This window comes from Notolabrus celidotus, chromosome 5, assembly GCF_009762535.1.
Source record: "Notolabrus celidotus isolate fNotCel1 chromosome 5, fNotCel1.pri, whole genome shotgun sequence".
Classification (NCBI taxonomy): Eukaryota; Metazoa; Chordata; class Actinopteri; order Labriformes; family Labridae; genus Notolabrus; species Notolabrus celidotus.
Window position 1 is genome coordinate 32,825,339 of NC_048276.1, and position 22,299 is coordinate 32,847,637.

Genomic DNA, 22,299 nt, shown 5'->3' on the forward strand with positions numbered 1-22,299 from the left:
TTCAAACAAGACGATCTTTGCAGCATAAATAAACATGTTTAAAGCCTGGTTCAAAAAACGGCTTGGCTCTACGTAGCTCTTTTCTCTATTGTCACACACTGTACAGGGGTGGATTTTTTTCTGACGTGACGTTTAGAAGATATAAAGATTATGAGTTTTGCCCAAATAAGGACAGGACTGACTTGACTGACAGGTGGGAACACTATAGCTGTTGGCTAGGAGGCTCAAACCCCTCCTCTTTACCTCACACTAAGTTAGGTTGAGTTCAGCATTTCCAATATGGCTCCCGCCGACGATTTCGCTTCAAAGCAGCACTCAGGAGCAGATGGGTGACATCACTGATACTATGTTGTTTTTTTTACTTCTGCATTGGCTTTGAAATTAACCACCAGAGGTTGCCGCTTTGTTCTGCCATGTCTCTTGTTTACATCCAGTGAATCTGGCAGTTGCATGAACCAGAGCCCTCAGGTGCACCCACAAGAGGTTTCCCAAAGAAGACAAGTAATGCAAAGTCAAGTATGTGATCTAACCGTTTGTATCCATACATACACATGCTATGGATGCAACTTTGCATCAGTTATTAAATGTCTGCATTTGTAGGATTTGCAGATGATCTATGCGTTTCTTTAGAAATGAGGCTGACCCAGATCATTTAGCTCACTTTAATAAATATTTCAAGGTCCTTCTTGGGCCACTTTCGCTTTACTTGATGGGACAGCTAAAGAGGGGGTGAAGAGTTTGGAGAGTGGACATGCAGCAGGGGACTGAGCTCAGGCCGGCACCTCGTTTTTACCTCTTTAATATTTTCTGTGCCATGTATGTGGAAAAACCCTTATATTCTAATAGATTAGAAGACATTGCTACGGACGATTTTTACTTTAAAGCGATGGTCAAACAGCCTCTCATAGCGTGACCAAAGGAAGAATAAGTCAGTGATGCGTTCATGGGCAGGGGCACATTAAAGCCAGCTCTAACGTGGCAGTCGGCTCGTTTTATTTCCTTATTTCTCCTCTGTGTATAACAGGGTCAGGGGTCAGGGGTCAGAATTTCCTACAAGTTGACATTTTCCCCTTCGACTAGATGTTTTCAGAGTGAGTGGGTTTGACAGCCACGTGTGTCCGGTCACACATACTGTACTGCAGCTGCTGAGCTGAATCAGCTCTGCGCAGAGACTGAGGGATGGAAATGACTTGACTTGGATATTATTAGCTCATCTTCACTCTCTGCAGCGCTGATCGGCTTTGACATCGCTCAGAATCATCTGGTTTGAAAGCCTGCAGCCACAGCTCCTCCATCTCTGATGCTGTGATGTAAATCATCTCAAACGCTTGATGCCATTTGGCTCAGTGAGTGGATGCCGTTTATTTAAATTTAAGCTCCAAAGCTTCATTCATTCATCTTCGTGTGACACGTTTTTCCACCAGAGAAGAAGGCTGCTGGGATAAATCCTCGTATAGAAACAGACACACAATATAAAAGACAAGACAAACCAAACCACAGTCGCAGAAACAAGCACTTTACATTTTGAGAATATTTCAAACACATAAGCATCCGGTCTTACATGAATCATCTGGCCTGAATTAAACCCCACTGAACATTTTTTTGAGGGTGGATTCTTCAGACAACTCTGTTACAAAATCATTCTCCAGCCTCTCTGAACCCAGACAATCTTCCCTCGGTCAAACATCACTGCAACAGAGGAATATGGAGGTGATCTGGTGTCTCATTAGATATGGTATGAGTTTCTCTGGTATGCTTCTGTAAATGGGGAGGTAAAAATGAGATCCATGAGTCTGGATTCACCGTCACCCCGGGTCCTTCTGTGCTTTAGGTAAAGAAGCGACACGACATACTGTTTCTCTAAGACCCTGAGTGAACACAGAACTGTACGTTTGGTTGAAGTCAGTGCCCAGCTACACGCTCTGTTAACAAATGAGTTAATCAGATTTGATCTAAACAGTTCCGATATTTTAGAAAATATCTACTGAGAAATAGACGAGAACAAACACCTCTCTCATGTCAAAATAAAGCTAAAGGCTTTTGTTGGTGTTTGGATTAGCTTAGCACAAAGACTGGACACAAAGGGAAACAGCTAGCCTGACAAAACCTCACCTGTGAACATGTCTTTTTGTTTAATCCTCTAAAACTGCTTGCATAATGATTGTTGTTGCCAATAACTTGCCTCCGGGCAACCAGCAGAAACTCCAGGAAGTCGCTGCACCCTGCCAAGAGATCGTCCATCATGTATTCTCCAGTCGAACAAGTCTGCTATTTTACTCTCAGTTTAAACTCAGGCTTCTTTTTCACACTAAAATAGAGCTCTGCTGGCTTTTGTGCCCGCTGACTAACAACACCTCCAACTGAATGTACAGGTGCAGCTAATCAATCTTAAAGTACTTCAGTGATAACTTAAAGCTGCTGTTGGTAGGAATGGTTTCTGCTGGGTTTGGAGAAAAGGTAATAATATCAATCGGTACTCATTGGTAAGTGGATTAATTTGAGATTAAGGTGAAATCTCTGTGTTTTCCAATATCTCTGTTTCAAGCAATGTAATTATTCCCCCTCGTTCCCGTTATTCCCGGACCAATCATAGCTAATCTCCAATCCTCTGTCCTCTGTCTTGGTTGAGAGGCGGCCCCACTACGTCGCACGGATTGGCTGGGAAGCCACTACTTCCTCATAGAATGCGCACAACGATCTGTTGTGGGTGGGTTACGACAGCAGAGAGGGGAGGGGTAGTGTTGACATTTGAAATCTCTCTCAGAACTGATGTTTATATCACGACTACCAACAGCAGCTTTAATAGAGTTTGAGAAAGTGCGTATCACTTGTGACTCATCAACTGAAAATGTGTGACTTAAAGCGCCATGGTGTCGTTACTTTCCATCATGGCTGCAGACTGAGCTTGACTACAGAGTGCTGGAATGTGTGACCTTAAACACATTGTGTGATAAAATGCAAACTCTGACAGCCCCGCTTAAACACAAAGTATGTTGATATTAGCATTACAATATGCTAGAGGTTTGAGTTTGTGACTTTTAAATATACCTAGTTTCCCTCTGTAATAATGCCAAGCTAAGCTAACGATCTAGAGGTTCTAGCTTAAGCACATAGTTGCATATTCAAAGGTACTAAACTTAACAAATTTGCAAAAAACATTTAAACAGAAGTGTTGGCGAGAGTAATGAGCAGTTATCCAAATCTTGATAAAAACAAACTCATCAGTGTGATTGTTCACAGAACTCTGCTAAAGCATGAAATAAAGAAAAGTTTTAATAACATGTCCAATAAAATAAAATGTGTGTGGTAAATCAGGAAAAGCAAATATTGCAAATAAATATGGAGTCTTGAGAAGCTAACGTTATCAGCACACAGTGAATTTTATTCTCTTATAAAATCAGGTTTCATTTCTGTGTGTGGGACCATTTGGCTCTAACTCCAGAGAAATAACACATTTAAGAAATTTACCGTTTCATAAGGATCAGGGGAGCCTGTCTGTTGTTCTCTTAATGCAGCTGGGCACTGGCCTGCAAAAGGCATTTTCATGTATACTTTGTTGAGCTGTAGTAAGCATGCACTTATGACTTATTAATGAGCAAAATGTTTGTTGAAGAGCAGAACCAAAGAAAACAACAATCCACAGAGCTTCTGTCTGAATGCTGAGGGATGAACAATGAGGAGAAAAGAAGGAGAGTGAAATGAAAAAGGAAACCTCCAGAACAGCATTATATTTGACTGTGGGCTTGCAGAGCGCTGGCTTTCTCATAGAGATTAAATTCCCCTCACTCTGCATCTCAGTTCGGGGGTGGTGGGAAATAAAAACACTGGCTGCTTTGAAAGAAGAAGCAGCTCTTCATTTAGCACGGTAAACAAGAAGCTTTGAAGTCAGCCATTTAAAATAGGATTTACATGAATAAATAAATTGCTTGAGCTCCAACACTGTTCATGAAATCGCACAAGAAGGCAGACGGCTCCGGGTAATCGTCTGTGAAGCCGACACACACATGACACTGCAAATAATATTGTGAGGTTATAGTGTGGGAATTGTTCATAAATACCACCAGCTCTGTTTGAAACTTTGCTCTGATAACGGCGCTCATGATCCTGGGGTTTGTTCCAAGCATGAATGTCACTGTCTCGTTTGATGAGATGAAAAAACAAATGAGGGTCCAGATTAAAACTTTATTGATGCCTCCTTTCACCTCATTGGCTCTTGGCATCTCACAAAGCTTCTCTGTTGAATGAATGAACAATGACATCTTTTTTTTGCAGCTGAAGATGTGCTTCACAACCGTGTGCTTCACATCCCTTCGTGTAAAACACCACAAATTCATAATAAAATTAAAATAATGTTAAAAAGGTTCTCGTCGTAGTGAGGGATGGGCTTCCTTAGCTGTTAGTCACATGTAAATGCTGCTTCAAATCCACTCCTCAGATCCCGATGGAAAATATAAAGCAACAACAGGCTCAGAAAGAGAGTTATCGTCTGGTTTTAAATGTAAGAGCCAGCAATGCGTAGCTTCTCTCTTCTCTTCAGACTGATCAGTGATGACCTGCAGCTGATGATGTCCGTCAGTTAAACCAGAGATCTAAGTTTCATGTGGAAGTAGTTCAGCTGACACTGCTGCCTCAGCACCTCGCTGTTTGGATTTCAGTAATAAAGCTAACCAGGTTAAAACAGGTTATAATCTTTGAAACTGTGGTGACGGGTTAAGAAAATGTACCCAAGATTGAATGCACAGCTGTACCTCTCCTCTGACATCCTCAGTCCTCTTCTCCATGAAACCATTTCTGCTTTCCTCATCCTTCATTATCATTAGATCCTCATGATTCAAGTCGGCAGCGTGGTCATAAAGGACCAGCCTGACTCTGCATACAGAGGGTCACCAGTACGCACCCTGCTCTTCCTCCCTCCAGTTACCACCTCACAGTTAAAAACTAAAGAAGCATTTCCTGTTCGGACTTCTTGCTGGATCAGTAACTTTGAGATCACTTCCCAAGGTCAACTGTTCTTGTAGTATTTACTCTTTATCCAGATTATTATTGCCTCTTTTTTTCAACCTTCTTTTTGAGTTATTCCTCTTTTATTTTGAAAGTCTTCCTGTCTTCCAGAAAACAACCACTCTATAGATATCATACTACCATTAGCTGTGTGACCAAAACTCCACTTTCACAGTATCGAAGTGAGTGAAGCATTCTTCTGACTGAAAGGAAATGACTTTTAAAGTTTGTATTTAAAACGACTCCACTGATAACTGTTAAATCCAGTAGAAGTCATAAGAGCTGCGGTAATGTTATATTTATTACCTGCATATTAACAGACTATCTCTTTGTGTCAGAGGGGGCGTCTGTCAGCCTGGATTAACCTGAACTTCTCTGCTTCCAGCACCAACGTCGCTACAGTGATGTCAAGGACAGCAAACTAAAATGTGTCTCTGTTTTCTTCTGGGGTTGGATATGAAAAAGAATCGGGATTGATCAGATTGATTAGACAAATCAAGCTATGGAAGCCCCTCCCTGCCCCTCCCTGACAGTCTTTACCTGCTGCCTGCTCTCCTGTGTCTCTCTTTCATTTGAGTCATGGATGGAGAACAGAAATGGACGTCTGCAGTGCCGCCTGTCTCTGGATCAGTCTTTGCCTACATGATTGTGACAGCCACTGTTTGGTTCCACGTCATGGTAGCCCTCTTACACCGGCTTTTCATCCCCTTCCTCCTCCTCCCTCATGGAGTTTATCGGTACGGCGGTTCAGGCTGTTGAGCGTTTGGCCTGTAAAGCTGCTGCACCCTCACCGGCCGCCCGTTAGCCGGCCAGCCGCCCGCTAACTGTCCGATGACCCTGAGGCCTACCGGCTGTCCGTGTCCTGGGAGCGGGGTGCTGGGGCTGAGGATGTGGGTCTGTCCCGGTTGGGGTTCGGGTGGATGGGTACTACTTTGAAAGCCTGGGGCCGAGGGGGGAGGAGAAACAGGGTAATGTGGAAGGAGGATGGCTGGCGTGAGGCCGTAGCGTACCTGGAACACCCTTAGAGGTCCCTGCGCTACCAAGCCGTTGTGCCGCAGTGGCTCCTGAGACTTCTCCGAGTCCTTCTTCACCTCATGGACTTTAGGCTCCTCCGGCCATTTGCTTTTCCCCGTCTGCCGCCTGGCCTGAACGACCTCCTGCATCTTCTCTGCCTGAGCCCGGCGGATGTGATACGTCTTCCTGGAGCTTTGAAAGGAGTCCAAGAACTCGTCCAGGCTCACGTTTCCCTCCATGAACTTCTCCAACAGCTCCTGTGAAGCAGGGTAGACAAACAAACCGGCATCAGCAGACGGGACGACACACAAAGGGAGCTGCCACCGCAGGGAGTCCTTCAAACAAACTCCTCTAAGTATAAAGAGGATTTAATAAGCTCAGGGATGTTTACCCCTGAACTCTGGCATAGTTTATGGGCTTCAGTGTCTCACTGTAACAACACTTTACAGAGCAAACAATGGTCCATGTGCTGCAACTGTTACATCTGGCAGAGCTTGAAAGACGTGTGATGTGTGTCTGTTTGTGTTCCCAGGATGGGAGAAACTGAGCCTCGTCTGGTTCAGGACTGAAGTTACATTTATGAAGTAATCGCTGCATAAAGCACGCAGACTTAACTCAAAGCCTCCTCTGGTGGAGTTCAGCTCCACAGGCCTGGGAGTGAAAGGTCTGTTGATGTTTTGTTTATAAATCACATTCTGCATGTTCACAGTGAGTAGCCCATGTGTGGGCAGAATCTAGTTTTCAGTGTTCATGTATGAGAGTTTAATTGACTTAATACTGCTGGCCTTCTGTGCTGCTATGTTAGCAGGTTTTCATTATTAGGATAAGAGACAAAAGGTAAACACGACATGTCAGCTGGTGGAAGGTGATTTCATGGTCTTGTAGACACTAAAAGGTTTCTATCAAGAGTTTAACAAAGAAAAAATAACTGAAATTATTTTAAAGCACCTTAAAAAAACAAGAGAAATGAGCCAAACAAAACAGGATATTAAGAAAAGAGAAACAGTGACAACAAGGCCAGAATAAGAGCGACTGTATTAAGGTCAACACAATCATATGGAGTTAAAGAAAGAAAGAAAGAAAGGAAAGAAGAACCCTGCAGAGAGAGAGAGAAGGATTATAAAAGTCAGGGGGGATAATAAAAAGAAAGAACAATGCAAAAATAACAAAGACTTCAGACGGAGGGAAATAATTGGTGGTGGCATGAAAGAGGATGTTAAATTAGACACCCAGTGTTAATTCTCACACAGCCGTCCTCCTTCCTCTAACGTTTGCTTGTCACTGGTCAGTCCTGTCGTCTTATTGGTGGACTTTCTGCTTTATTATGTCTCCTCCCCCCCGAGTCTTCCCCCACTGAGTCGAAAGCTTCTCCATCTGGCGTGGACGCCATCAGATAACCTCAGGTCGCAGAGAATTAAATTGGCCTTACTGCCAATATACGACAGCTGCTACATTCAAAGCTCGTTTAGTTTTTACCCCGAGTGTACAAACAGCGATCTGCATTCAAGTGTGACACTCAGACAAGACAGAAATGAATCGTTCATCTTCAACATTTTATCAGTGAAGAACAAATTAACTCTTTCTAAGAAGAAGCTTGTTATTACAATTTATTATTAAATTCATCCACTAAACGTGCACTCTGGCTAATTTAACTTATTCATGTTTTAAAGGTACTTCTATAGGCCTACCTTTCTTTGTACAAATAGAATTTTATTTAGAATTTTTAGATTTGTGTTTAGGTTTCTATATTTATTGTCCTTACTGTCTTGTTGTCATGTACCAGTGTTCCAATCACCACGTCAAATTCCTTGTGTGTGCAAGCTCACTTGGCAATAAAGCTTTCTTGATTCTTGATTCTCATTAGGAGGATTTCTGCATTTGTCACCGACAGCGTCCGTGGACTTTAGATGTTTAGTATTTATTTTTAAGGATGACAATAAATGGCAGATGGAACCGGAGGCAAAAGATTACTCAATTATCATCCGCTGACGTGACGGACATAGAAACACAGATCATTTGAGAATGGTTTAATCATTCCAGTCGCATTTTGAACAGAAATGTCAACATTTTCTGGTCCTAATTTCTTAAATGCCAGTTTTTATTCATGTAAGATGTTATTAAGCAGAAAGAGAAAGAAATTTCAAAATGTAACCCCTTGATGCTTTCACAATATGAAAACAAAATGATCATTTTAAGAGTAAACTACAGATACATTGATCATTAAAACTATTTAACCTACATACACATACACTACCAGTCACAAGTTTGGACACACCTTCTCATTCAGTGGTTTTTATTTATTTTAATTATTTTCAACATTGTAGATTAATACTGAAGACATCAAAACTATGAAATAATCTGATTTGGCCATAATCTGGATTACAACAGTAGTCAAATAGGTCTATCCATTGTGTACTAACCCTACCACTGAACAACACAACTGATGGTCTCAAACACATTAAGAAGGCAAGTCATTCTACAAATGAACTCTTGACAAGGCTCATGTTCATTAGAAACCATTCCAGGAGACCACTTCATGAAGCAGACTGAGAGAATACCAAGAGTGTGCAAAGCTGTCATGAGGGAAAAAGGGGGCTACTTTACAGAATCTAAAATATAAAACATATTCTGCTTTGTTTAACACTTTTTGGTTAATTAAATAATTCCATATATGTTCTTTCATAGTTTAGATATCTTCAGTATTAATCTACAGTGTTTACAATAATTAAAATAAATACAAACCCTGAATGAGAAGGTGTTTCCAAACGTTTAACTGGAAGTGTACATCACAGGAAGAAAACACCACAACCTGTCTCTTGTTTTATTTCTGATTAATCTACTCACACAAATGAAACAGAATTTGCTCTCAGCTTTGTCCTGAAGTAACATCATTTTTCTGTTGTGGGAGGTTTTTATGTAAATCATTTCATAACAATAAAACTGTGTTTTATTTTCACCCTCTCTTAAGTTTTCTGACTGTTTCCTTCACTTGATCTTTGACAGATGAAGTAGAAAACAGAAACTCATCCAGCGAGCGTCGAATGTTTCTGCAGGAGGCTTCTTCATTATAAAACCATTCATGCATGTTTTAAAGGGTTGGTGTACGTGTGTGCCTGATAAAGACCACCACAGGGGAGAACATCACTTTGGCAGCAGTGCAGTCCTTAACAACATCAGTCAGACCACTTGGCTGCAGTCCGACAGCTTTAACATATAATGAGCAGCAGATCCTTTGAGGAGCTGAAGCTGTGAACTTGAGTTTAAACCCCAAACAGAGTCTGCTGTGTGTGTGCCCACGATTTAACTCCAAACCAGCGAAGTTTAAAGGCTGACGGGTCATTACACTCCACCAAAGTCTCCTGTGAGTGATTAAGCAGAGCACAGAGGACAACAAAGAGTCGCAGTCTTTTTCCTGTGACATGAGAAATCTGTTTTCATGTTTGTACCTGACGAGGAATCTTCCTAATAAGAAGGTGTGTTTGAATTTAGGCAACAAAGGAAGAAGCTGTTGGCTGCAGTCTTCAGAGGCAGAGATTTTTATCTGTCTCACAAAGGGAAAGATACTTTCTCACAGTTTCATGGTCACGACGCCACTGCAGTGAGTCTGAATGAAGATGTTTGAAAAGACTATTTGATGAAGCACTGTCAGTAAAAACCCACAGATGGTTTTCATTGAAGCCCTGGCCGTCTAAGGGTTTAATGTGAGACCACAGAGATCAGAGGAGACGGTCACAGAGCAGAGGACAGAATAAGGATCACGTTTGTATTGATTCAGGTCGACTAATAATACACAGTTTTATGGCATCAACCTACACATAGAGGAGTGAAATCTGAAGGATTATTTCATCAGTAAATTCAAATTATGTGACAGCACAAATTAGTTAACATGTCAATCTTCAGTGTGCAGAAATCAAAAAGTAGGTTACTTCTGTTTCTGTGTTTCTGAAGCAGAGTAAAATCACAGACTTATGTTTGAGAAATCCGGCTCATTAACAGATGTCCTGAGGTGTAGTCTGTGCTTTGGCTCAGGGAGGCTGTTCGGCATGTGTTGGGTGTTGCTTAATCAATCAGTGGACAGACACTTTAATGACTGAGTCGTGGAGGTATTGATTTGAGCCGGTGTCAGATGGGGGAGGTGTGTGTGAGGATCGATACGAGCCCGGAGCGGCAGTGTGGATTTCAGGTGTGAATAAGACTCCCTCAACAACCTGATTGAGGCCTAAACAAAATGCAGGATTTCAGAAGACCTGTCTGGATCAAGACATAATAAATACACTACCAGTCACAAGTTTGGACACACCTTCTCATTCAATGGTTTTTATTTATTTTAATTATTTTCAACATTGTAGATTAATACTGAAGACATCAAAACTATGAAATAATATGGTTCTGCTATAATCTGGATTACAACAGTAGTCAAATAGAGCTATCCACTGTGTACTAACCCTACCTCTGAACAACACAACTGATGGTCTCAAACACATTAAGAAGGCAAGTCATTCTACAAATGAACTCTTGACAAGGCTCATGTTAATTAGAGTGTGAGTGTGCAAAGCTGTCATGAAGGAAAAAGGGGGCTACTTTACAGAATCTAAAATATAAAACATAATCTGCTTTGTTTAACACTTTTTTGTTCATTAAATAATTCCATATATGTTCTTTCATAGTTTTGATGTCTTCAGTATTAATCTACAGTGTTTACAATAATTAAAATAAATACAAACCATTGAATGAGAAGGTGTTTCTAAACTTCTGACTGCTAGTGTACATACTTGTATGTTTACTTCAGCACTGATCGTCCTTGTGTTTATTTTTAAATGTTACACACAGTAGATATCAGGAATATGACAAAGCACTGACACGCAAGCTTTCATGATATCTGATGTTTGAAGTCCAACTGAAGCCACATTAATCATTCCTCTGGCAGCCAGGACTCAAAGCAGTCTATTGAACAGTATTTGAAGCAGTGTTTCTTTAATTGATTGATATATTTAATATAAATATTATTTATTATTATGTGAATTATTTGGAGAAGCATCAGTGATGTTTCTTAAGGTCTCGAGACGTTACTGTAGTTTGTGGTCATGTGACAGGATGTACACAACAGCTGTGGGGTGCAGACAAGGATTCAGCATCAAAGCTGACAAACATTGGCACCTGCTGGTTCGGTGTTCAGCTGTATTAAGTCATAATCCTCGTGATATTTTTCAGAGCATTGCCAATTTATGGTATTTGCTCTGTAATGGACATTAAATGCTTCTACACGCACGCGTTTGGATCCGATATGCTGGATAACACTTTTCTGTGCAATGCATTGTCTGCCGCTCACACGCAATTTTGTCTTGCACTACCCGCTCCAACAATCATTGGAATAACATTATGCAACACAAAGAACATCTGCCATGGTTTACGTTGTCAGTGATACGTTCAGCCATGCTTCATGCTCAAGCGATGCACAAGAAATGATGCACTCACTCACTGGTGGAAATTTGGGAAAACAAGAGTTGGCTCATGTGGAGACTGATGTAGTGAAAAGAAGATGAAACAGAGCCGCTGCTGGGCGTGTCGAGGGGGAATGAACCGTTTTACATTTGTACATGTAAAAACCTGTAAAAACAGCCACAGAGGAAACTAACGAGTTTGCATCGCCTCTATTAAGAAGTAATTATGGACTTAACCTACTGTTAGTCGTTTTTGCCCGTACTAAGTATTAAAAAATGAAGTCTGATGTATCCGTCTGTTAAACTGCTTCATGGAAACGTGTTTCTGTCTACGTAGAGAAACTATGGCATGCAGGTTAATCTCATTCATTTTGGGCTCTAATTTCTATTTCACTTCCTACATCCGTATTGTTCAACATGCAGTGAAATTTTAGCGTGAGGACAATATCATCCTGCCTGTGAAAGTCTACCTCCAACCCACCATGAGCTGACTGAGCAAGCAGAGACAAGACAGTTTGAGAGTTGTGTCATCTCTGTCCAAAAATCTCTGCACACAGAAAAAGGTTGATTGTTATTTATCGTTCTTAAAAAGGATAGTGAAACATGTTTTTTAAAAGCAGCTGTGTGCTGCCTCAGCTGCGTGCACACACTTATCATGCTGGCACAGGCATGTCACAGGGTCAGGGTGGTTTTGTAAAGAGAGTGAGTAGAGCATGAACACGGCTTTTATTCTGAAGAAAAGCTGCAGTCTTCATTTACTAGTTTGTTAGAGAGCTGTGAACTTATCAAGGCCAGCAGAGAATTAATTCAATATTGGCAAAGTCATGATTTTCTTTCCTGCTCTCACCACCAGTGAAAAACAGCAAACTGTTCAAAGTGAGGTTTGTGGATTATCTCCAGGAACAAGGACTGAGTACGTGGTTTTTAGCTTTTCAAATGTCGTTTTTCAAGCCTGCCAGGGCAATAAACAAAACAATGTTTACCTCTTCTGCATTGTGGTAGAGGCAGACAAAACAAGCCTCCACAAATAGAGCCAGACTAGACTATCTGCATGGATAGATACCACCAGAGGTCAATGGTAGGAGAGGTAAACAGATGTGAAGTGTTTGGGTCTGAGGTTTCTACCTTTTAGAGTTCAAGTTTTGACTAAAATCTTGAGACAGTTTTGAATTCCACTTGCAAATAAAACAAATGAATAACATACAGGGTTAGGGCATCTCTGTGGCCTCCTCGCTCAGAGTTGTTTATTGAAACATCAAGAACAGGGCTAATGTTGCTGTCAAGCCTCTCGCTTTCAGAGCTGATCAACTTCATCATCCAAACGACAATGAGCTTAGTATCTGTGAACTCAGCTAAAACTCAATGAACAGAGATTTAGAGAACCACTCTGTACACTGCATTGAAAATGTTCATATTTAAATGTTATTGCAACAACATGTAATGTCCTCACATCATTTCTATATTGATGTGACAATTTTTGTAGAGTTTCATCAGTATTTTGTTGTCACCTTGACCCAAAGTAGTGATCATAAGAGAGGGATATGGTTCATTCATTTATCTGTGCAGCAGAGCAGAAGGAGTCAGTCACCAGCATGCCTGTGATTTCACTTTGTGTCTTTCCACAGATTTTTATAAAAGTCAGAATAATGGACTTCCAACTTTTTTCATTTAGGGCAAAAAACAACAACTACCCATCCCTTCTTCAGACTACTTTACTGAAACAACTTCATCTTAAAGAACAAGATGCATATGAAACAGAAGAAAATAAACAAATTAAAAATGTTAATAAGTATTTACCCCTCATAATCTAATAAATCTTTCCACTTTAATTGTATCATATTTGGAATACATCAGAAGATATTCACTAACCTCCTTGAAATTAGTAATTAGGATACTGTCATTCAGCCTTATCTGTTTCATTATCATTATTAATATAATATATTTATCCATCCATCCATTCATTATCTAGACCGCTTATCCCGTTGGGGGTCACGGGGGCTGGAGCCTATCCAAGCTGACTTCGGGCCGAAGGCAGAGTACATCCTGTACAGGTCGCCATCACAGGGCAAACACGGAAAGACAGACAACCATTCACGCACACTCACACCTACGGGCAATTTAGAGTGACCAATCAACCTTGAGCATGTTTGTGGACTGTGAGAGGAAGCCAGAGTGTCCAGAGAGAACCCACGCATGCACTGGGAAAACATGCAAACTCCACACCAAAAGGCACCTGGGATTTGAACCAGTTACCTTCTTGCTGTGAGGCCACAGCGCTATGCACTGCACCACCGTGCAGCCCATAATATATAGAAGATATAATATATTTAGTGACTTTCAATTATTATTTTCATTGCTTACTTTTTATAGTTTATTTCTGCTGTATTTTTTATGGACATTATTTTTTTTTTGCCATCGTTATCCTCTTATTATTATTATTATTATTATTATTATTATTATTATTATTATTTATTAGTATTATATTATTATCACTTCTTTGTTTGTCTGCTTTTTTTAATAGCAGTTCATATCCATGCCTTGTTTACTTGTTATTCTGTCCATCACTTGGTCACCCTCTTCTTGTAAAGCACATTTCTTGCACAATAAAAAAAAAAAAGAATGAATGAAAACAAAAGAGAAATATCCTGTTAATCTTGAACCTGCAGTGAAGTGTCTCCCTTCTTTAGGATCTTATGGGTCTTTTATGTCAGCTCAGGTAAGGTTAGCATGTTCGTACAAATATTCTGTGATGCAAGTCTGGCTGAAGGATTGGCAGAACAAATGAACAGAATGAAGACAGATTTCTGCAAAGCTCCCCATGCTGGAAGTGGTCAAGTTGCTCTCAGATGTTGGCGGTTTGCTCACTGTATGGATATTCCTCATGTCTTTGGAGATCAGATTGCACAAAAGTGGGTGGGCTGTCAGCCTGCTTTTCAAGAATCCCCCACAACTGAGCTGCCAAAGCGATGCAAGATTGTGCTTGATATCCAACAAGAAGAAGAAGAAGTCAGAGCTCAATATCATGAGCTTTTTTTCTCCTCCTTTTTCTCTTTTACCTCTGAATGCTCCTCAGCTTGTGCCACCTCTTCTTGCAGGAGGTTCTGCGCCGTCTGCAGGCTGTGCTTCTGGCCATGAGTTTCTGCAAAGACAAAGAAACATCACTGAAGCAGAGAATTGGAAAAAAAACTCCAGTAACCAAGGAGCCACAGAATAGAGAAGTATTTTCCAAATAACAAGGAGCCTTCAGGGTATGTGCTGACGAGGGTATGGTGGTGATCAGGAGGACAGTTGTTGGCTGCAAAGACGAAGGAATCGGGGCAAATATTCAGCTCTGAGCTATTTTAAGAAGCTGATCTTTGGTGTCTGCTCTCTGGTTTGACCACCAAACTGTGATCTATTTCTGAGTCTCAATGTTGCAAACCATTATATTCATTTGTCAGATGCAGCATTTAGATTCCACACAGCCAATAAATCCATGAAACCTCAACCCTCCCCAAAAAACATTCTTTTCCCTTCTTTTTTTCAAGCTCTTTGTATTGTTATCTCATCAATAATGCCACGAGTACTCTTTGTTCATGTGTGCACATAGATAGTATATTTTAATAATTTATGATAATGTCAATAACATAAAACATGCAGGGAGCCACAACAAAAAAAAAGAAAGGGGCAGCAGCTGCAGAACATTCAAACATGCTCATGTCAGCGTAACATCAAGGACGAGCAAGTGCAGACATGAATGACCAGATATTGTTTTGTCATTGTGTCACATTCATTCAGCAGACTGTCAGGAGACGAGGATGCACACTGAGTGCTTTGTATTCATCATGAAAGGGCAACACCAGTTTATAACAACAGAGGTTCTTCTCTGTTTTGCTTTTAAATAAGTTAATTTATTAAAAGCAGGAACATCTGGTGTGGAAAAAGATAGACAATAAGCAACTGCAGTTCCTCGAGTTTCCTCTTGAGGCTGGCGCTGAGAGCCAAAGAGACGCCACTTGTGCTACTTTCAAAATACCAAACATGTTTGGGGGGGGGGGTCAAGCTCACCCATGTCTATTGCATCAAAGACTGGCTCTGGAAGTACCGTCAACCACATACACACCCATTAAAAAAAGACGATCTTTACAGCAGAAATAAACATGTTTACAGCCTGGCACAAAAAACGAGTGTAGTCTGGATATTACGATTACGAGTCTTCCAATGAGAGGCACAGCTGACTTGACTGACAGACGGGAACACTGTAGCTGTTGGCGAGGAGGCTCAAAGCCCGCCTCTTTTCCTCACACTCGCTCGACAGAAGTTAGGTTGAGTTCAACATTTCCAATATGGCTCCCACCAATGATTGGCTTCAAAACAGCGCTTCAGAAACAGATGGGTAACATCACCAATACTACATCCATTATTTATACAGTCTATGGGTTATACATAATTATTCACAATCAGGGGTGTGACTGAGTTGAAAGGTGGGCAGCAAGGCTACAGCCATTAGTCAAAAGATAGATGGAGTCAGCATTTCCACATCTTTGGGCTTCATAATGTCTCTTCATGTATTAATGTGAGACGTCACTGAGACTATGTGCATACTTTTTACAGTCCTTGGATTTGTACTCTGAGGCTGTCTCCCTCTTCTTCTTTATAAATTGCTTGTTTGTTAGAACGTGGGTGAAGTTATTGTAGCCTATATTTTATCATGTGTTTCATTATAACATCAAACTCATCAAGGTCATTTCTGAGATCTGGGAACATCACTACAAAAGGTCCAACAGAGCAAGAATCACAAGCAGTCAGATGATGGACGGCTGTAAGACAAAGGACTTTGAATAAAAGGAAGCACACACTTGAGATGCCAGTAACTAGAACACTGTGTGAGCCAGCATTAGCTGAAGTACTGCCAAGTTCCTGTAATATGTAAATTAGTTATTGGACTATTTCCTGTTAATACAATATTCAAGTCATCAGACAATTCAAGCAGCTTAGTTTCCCCATGAGGATAAAAACTCTGATCTGATAAATGTGGACTAAATGATCATTTAAGTAAGCCCACATGTTTACTTTCATATTAATCTTATTGGATCCTCCAGATACAAACACAACTCGAACTTACAGATGTTCATATTTCCTGAGGACATGACTTATGTTAAATTAGAGCAGGTTTTTGTTGACTATGAACATTTTATAAGATCAAAGAATGGAGAGCTCTTGTGACCAGGGGGCTTTTGTTGCCGACCATGAAGAATATTTGTTCATGTTGTTTTTCTTTTTCTATCCTCTTCATTTCCTGTCATCTCTCTGCAAACACAACTAATACAGCAGAGATTTTCAGCTAATGGAGGAGGGGGCCAGGAGGGTTCACAATGGGAGAGAGTGAGGTGAGAGGGGCAGAGGCATGCTGGTGTAACATGAAACAAGTTAGTAGGTAGGAGTAGGGCCTGCCGATAATTCAATAATGATAGTTATCGTGATATAATTTTTATCAATATAATTTAACAAATGTTTGATAAAAATTAAATATATTTGAACCTACCAGCTCAAAGCAGAGAAGTTGGTCTGACACTGTGCTGACTCTGCGTAACTATTAACTTAATACACTTCATTAAATATACTTTCAGGATGTGGGTAAGGGAAGAGCACAGAGACTACTTCTGCTGTGCATTTCAGACATGTTTAATGTCCACCGCAATTGTAGGACAAGTTAACACTGAAATACCATGATGCATTCTCTGCACTGTGGGAAACAACATCACTCCATCCATAACCCTAGTAATCTTAAAGGGGCACCATTAAAAAAAAAAACTCTACTAAACTAATACACAGTATACAAATGGATATTTCTTTGTTGTAAATTTAAATCAAATCATGCAAATAACCTCAAGCTGAGAAAAATAAGAATCTACAAACTAAAACTTCACAATAATCTCATCTTACATTAAAGACCTGCTTCCTGTTAGCACCGTCAGAAATGATGGATTCAAGAAGCTTGTCAGAAAAGTAAATCCAGGGGGCGCTTAAATTGTGATAAAACCAGAGAGCCACACAGGAGCTTTAATGAGTGCTGAAACTCTTTAAAATCACAACTCTGTGAAATGATACACTTTTTATTTCACTGTGACTTTTACTGAGAATAACATCTTTGATATCCATCCTGAATTAATATCCATAAATCCTCTCAGAAATAACTAAAATCTTCTCCTTTGCAACTGAAGCCTGAGAGCCTTTTTTTCTTGTGTGTTTGTTTTCTTGAGTATTATGGTAATCCACTGAGAGCTGTCTGAACAAACATCACTCCGGTGCAAACAGGAACTGCTAATGAAAATATCTGCCAGCTTTTCATGGTACAAATCTACCCAAATATACACAGAAGAAAAAAACACTTTCTGTTGTTGCATACAGAAAAAGCTGGTGACACAGGAAGCAACACCAACGTCACGTCTAAGTGATGACCAACAGAGAGAGGTACAAACACCCCCTGCTGTCTTATGAATATGTATCAACGCGGGACTCTCACGCACATGCCCAGCATGTATTCACCTCCCGGGCTTCGTGGTTGGTCATCAATATGTACAGGCTTGACCCAGCTGACTGCAAAGTGTCTCAGAGAGACGCTGTGACAGCCACGCTTTGCCCCCCTGCGGGTCAAACCGGGTTCAGCAGAGACTGGGGGCCAAATAAAGGTCACAGTAATGACTCTAATAACTCTGAGCCCCTGAGGGAAATCTCCACCCCCCGTCAGCACAGATAGAGAGGAAAAGGACAAAGTGTGCAGACAGTTGAATTTCCAGAGAAGATGTTCTCTCTGAATGTTGGGTAATAAACTCCTTCAGCCAGATCTTTACAGCCGAGGGATTCTGCTCGTAAAGAGGACGTCTCTGTGAACTTGTCCAACAGACTTTGGTCAGATTTGGCTCTGACACCATCACCGTCCCCTCAGCGTAAATGACACATTACTATAGTTTAGGATTCGTCAATATATCGGCTGACTTTCTGTCAAGGCCAATTTTGCCCTGTTTGTGGATATCGACCAATCAGCAAATAATCAAAAACTTACTTTTTCCAATAGTTCATAAATACCCATTTCCTCTCTGGGTAGTAAGTCCCATGTTTATCTACAGACTGTGGCTGTTTTCGAAAGTGCCTACTACTCTAGTAGTACGTGCTGAATTGGGCAAAATTCCATATGTAGTATGTGAACAAGAGTAAAATCTGCAGTATGCCAAAACTCCTCGGATTTCGTACTGATTCGGAAAAATGTCTCCGTATGCATCGGACCAGTCTCCCTCACGTACTGTTTCCCAAAATGCACAGGGCTAACTTTATGCTTCTTCTTTTTTAAAACATAAGTGATACTGAAAGCAGTTTCGCGATCAGCTTGTGCCGTTTACTTCTGAAACCAGAAATGCAGCGACGCCTGACCCAGCATCCTGCAGAACAGATCCAACAGAACAGTCATACTACATACTTAATTCTGAGGCAGTATAGTATGCAGTACATACTACATACTACATACTAATTCTGAGGCAGTATAGTATGCAGTACATACTACATACTACAAACTAATTCTGAGGCAGTATAGTATGCAGTACATACTACATACTACATACTACATACTTAATTTGTAGGTAGGATGTGGCAGGTGGTTTCAATAACAGCCTGTATACTCAAATGGACACAGTAAGTGTTCACTGATGATGAAACCAAAAGATTTAGAGCCCCACCTACTGACTGCCTGCAGACACGGAAAACTAGCATGAATTTGAATGTAGCATTTCCTCAGGACTCCATCTAACCCCTCCCCCCCTCTCCTCGGAGCTCCTCCAAAGTGACACCCCCGCTCACATGCACGAGCGCTGCTGATTCGCGACCATATGATGGTGACTGATTCATACCGGTCCTCAGGACATCGTTGGTGTTTTGCACTACATCAACTCATGTCTCACTCAGCGGTAACACCAAAACATTCTCATAGTGAAAGTTAAAAACACAAACAAACATGACATGTACGTGCAGGAGGCGGGCAGAACAGCAGGACGGGATTTGATTGGTTTCATAATTTGGCTTCTGATGGCAGGGATTGGTTGGTGTTTTCCCAGGTTTACTCCGCCTGTAGATAGAGTTTTTTTTAAGAACACATTATGTATTGATTGACATCAGGACATAAAGATCATTTTAACCAGTATAATAAAAGGTGTATCTAAGTCTGACTAACAACCCAAGCTTTAAATTACAAGTTGAATTAAGTTTTCTCAAACATGGTTTCTGTCACTAAAGCTCTTATCAGGCTGGTTTATGTAGAACTGTTATATTCATGATGGCCTGAACGACTTAAACAATCTGCACTAAATGAAAGTTAATAATAAAATCAAACTAAAATAATTGATTCAAGAAAAATCACTGGAATCAACGATCATTATCTTCACCACTGGAATCCTCCTCATCCCTTACATTCTTTATCCATGCATCCCTGCTCCACGTTATTTAGGCATTTGGCTACAGTCATCTGTGCTGTAGGACAAAGCGTGCATGCATTCAGGGATGGCCTTGTTTATGACCCCTCGGTGCAGATGTTGAGGGGATGGGGGTGTAATGAGAGGTGACAGCCAGGCAAACAAACACTCCCGTGGCAGCTGTGTGTGACCTACATTTGGGGAGGTGGAGAGGGTGACCAAGAGGGGGGGGGGGGGGGGGGGTTGGACCTGGGGGCCAGAGCCTCGCAGTGCAGTGTAGGGAAAGTCAATGGTGTTGGTGATGAAGTAACACGCATTGTCTGGGAGCAAACATGAGCTGATGAGGACGATAGTCACGCTCCTGATACTGTAAAGAGAACATTGCTCAGACATTGTGTGTGTGCTAGAACATGTTTACTGCATGTTTACCCCAAAACAACCTGCAGAACAACTGCTCTTAGATAAAGGCTGCATACCAGACATCTATTTAAATTGGATTAAAGCTACTTCAAATCCTGTGATGACAAAAAAAGAGCATTCAGTTCATCTGACTGCATCTGTGCAACATCTGTGCATCGGTGAATGATCTACAATGTGGACTACATACTCAGTGAAGATTTTTTTAACTGGGTATGAAATAGTCTCAGAGTAATTCTCAGCTTCAATATAACAAAGGAAACAAGGACACTGCTTGGAAGATTTCTCTTTTCTTTTGTATGTAGATATTTTAATGCCTGTCACTGCTGCCACTGGTAGATTTACACAGGGGGATTAAGAGCCATTGTTTATTTTTTCCCAAGCCAAGTCTCTCAGTGTGCGGTATCTTTGACAAAAGACAGAAGAGGCAGGAAAAGACTTCTCTTTACAGAATACAACAGATGCATGTACAGGACAGAATCAGCACAGAGGTAACATGAACCAGTTCGTCAGAAGGAGGCTGAATATACATTCATCACAGTTACTTTCAAACAACTTGATCCAGGTATGACACTACTGACTGTTCAGTTTCAGAGATCCACTTACTGATGGTTACACATGTTTCAGTCAGGCCTCCTTCAGGTTTTTAAGGCAGGGCAGGTTTCCTTACAGAGCACACATCTACATAACGAGTGTGTGATGAAGTGTTGGTGAGCTGAAAGCAAACAGCCTACACATCCTGCATAATAATGTATTCTCTTGTTACACCATTACTGTGGACACATAAGAAAAAGATATTTGCCAAAATGTGTTTCAGAATGCTCCGGCAGGTGGTTTGAGAAATCAGATTTCACTGTGAGTGGGTGGTCACGTCTCATTTGTCTGAAGGCATTTTCAAAATAAAGTCTAAACAGGATTTAAAATGCTTTTTGGGCGATTTGTGCAGCATACAGCTCGCTGGTTGAAGAATGTCCCCAATACAGAGGTGATAGTCCTCACTGCAGCATCATCCCCCACCATACTCCTGTCCCCTTTTGCGTGAAGTGTTCCTGACAAGGGACTTCAACCATGTCTGTAACCGGTCTGTCTCTGATCCGCTGCAGTCCAGCTCCGTGCTCACTTGTCAGTCAACACACACCGGTTGCATTTTCAGAACGCAGCACGGAGCAGGACTGCTGGAGATCAAGCTTTTCCAGCATTAATTAAAGCATTAATAAATATCCTCTCCTCATCCATGTTGTCTTTCTGGTCCTCTAAAAACCTCTGACCTGTTGACTCCAGGCCTGGCTCCGCTCATCATGATGGTTTGTTGTTGTAGTTAAGTGAAATACGATCTGGTGATAACACAGAGTGTTTTATTCTCAAAATTAACCGGATGTTTTCATTTTGTTTTGGTGCCTGACTTCCTGTCCCGCTCCATCTGCTCTGTTGAGATTGATGCGTCGTGCTCTGGCATCCGGCAAAAATAGAAGTCTTGTGTATCTGATCCGGAGGGCTCTGACCTGCTGGATCAGAGACACAGCCGTAATGCAATGAAGCAGATCCAGTGGAAGTTAACACATGACTAGAATAGGAACCCATCAGATCAGGTGCTGTGATGGATCGGCAACAGACCGGACACGGATCTGGGGGAATTTTGCCGTGAGAAAAGGGCTGTGTCCCCTGAAGTCCTGTGTTTTATAGCGGCAGTCTGATACACAGAGAAAGTCGACCTCAGAGGGCCTTAATTGACCAACAAGAATCAGGCATTAAAAACATCTGTGTCTATTGGTCCCCTGATGCCTGAATGATTATCATGTGGCACAAAAGAAAGAAAACTTTTGGATTGAAGAAACGACACACACAGTGATTTGGTGACTATGATATCCACAGCTAATTCATGTAAAAACGTAGATAACTTGCCAGGGACAGAGTCATATTTTTGGGGCATTAAATGAAAATGGAAATTTCACGGCATTACTCAGAAACTGGGACAGACGGATGAA

At 41.1% G+C, this 22,299-nt stretch overlaps 1 protein-coding gene across 1 annotated transcript in view; it reads right to left on the reverse strand.

The window, feature by feature from the left end:
* Positions 1 to 1,325: 1,325 nt before the first annotated feature.
* vps37d (VPS37D subunit of ESCRT-I) overlaps positions 1,326 to 22,299 on the reverse strand; it is a 44,812-nt gene continuing 23,838 nt past the window's right edge. The window contains exons 3-4 of the mRNA XM_034684604.1: positions 14,513 to 14,595; positions 1,326 to 6,272 (exon numbers count right to left, since the gene is read on the reverse strand). Coding sequence (XP_034540495.1) covers positions 5,733 to 6,272; positions 14,513 to 14,595 — 623 coding nt within the window. The 3' untranslated portion in view covers positions 1,326 to 5,732. The remainder of the gene's footprint in view (positions 6,273 to 14,512; positions 14,596 to 22,299) is intronic.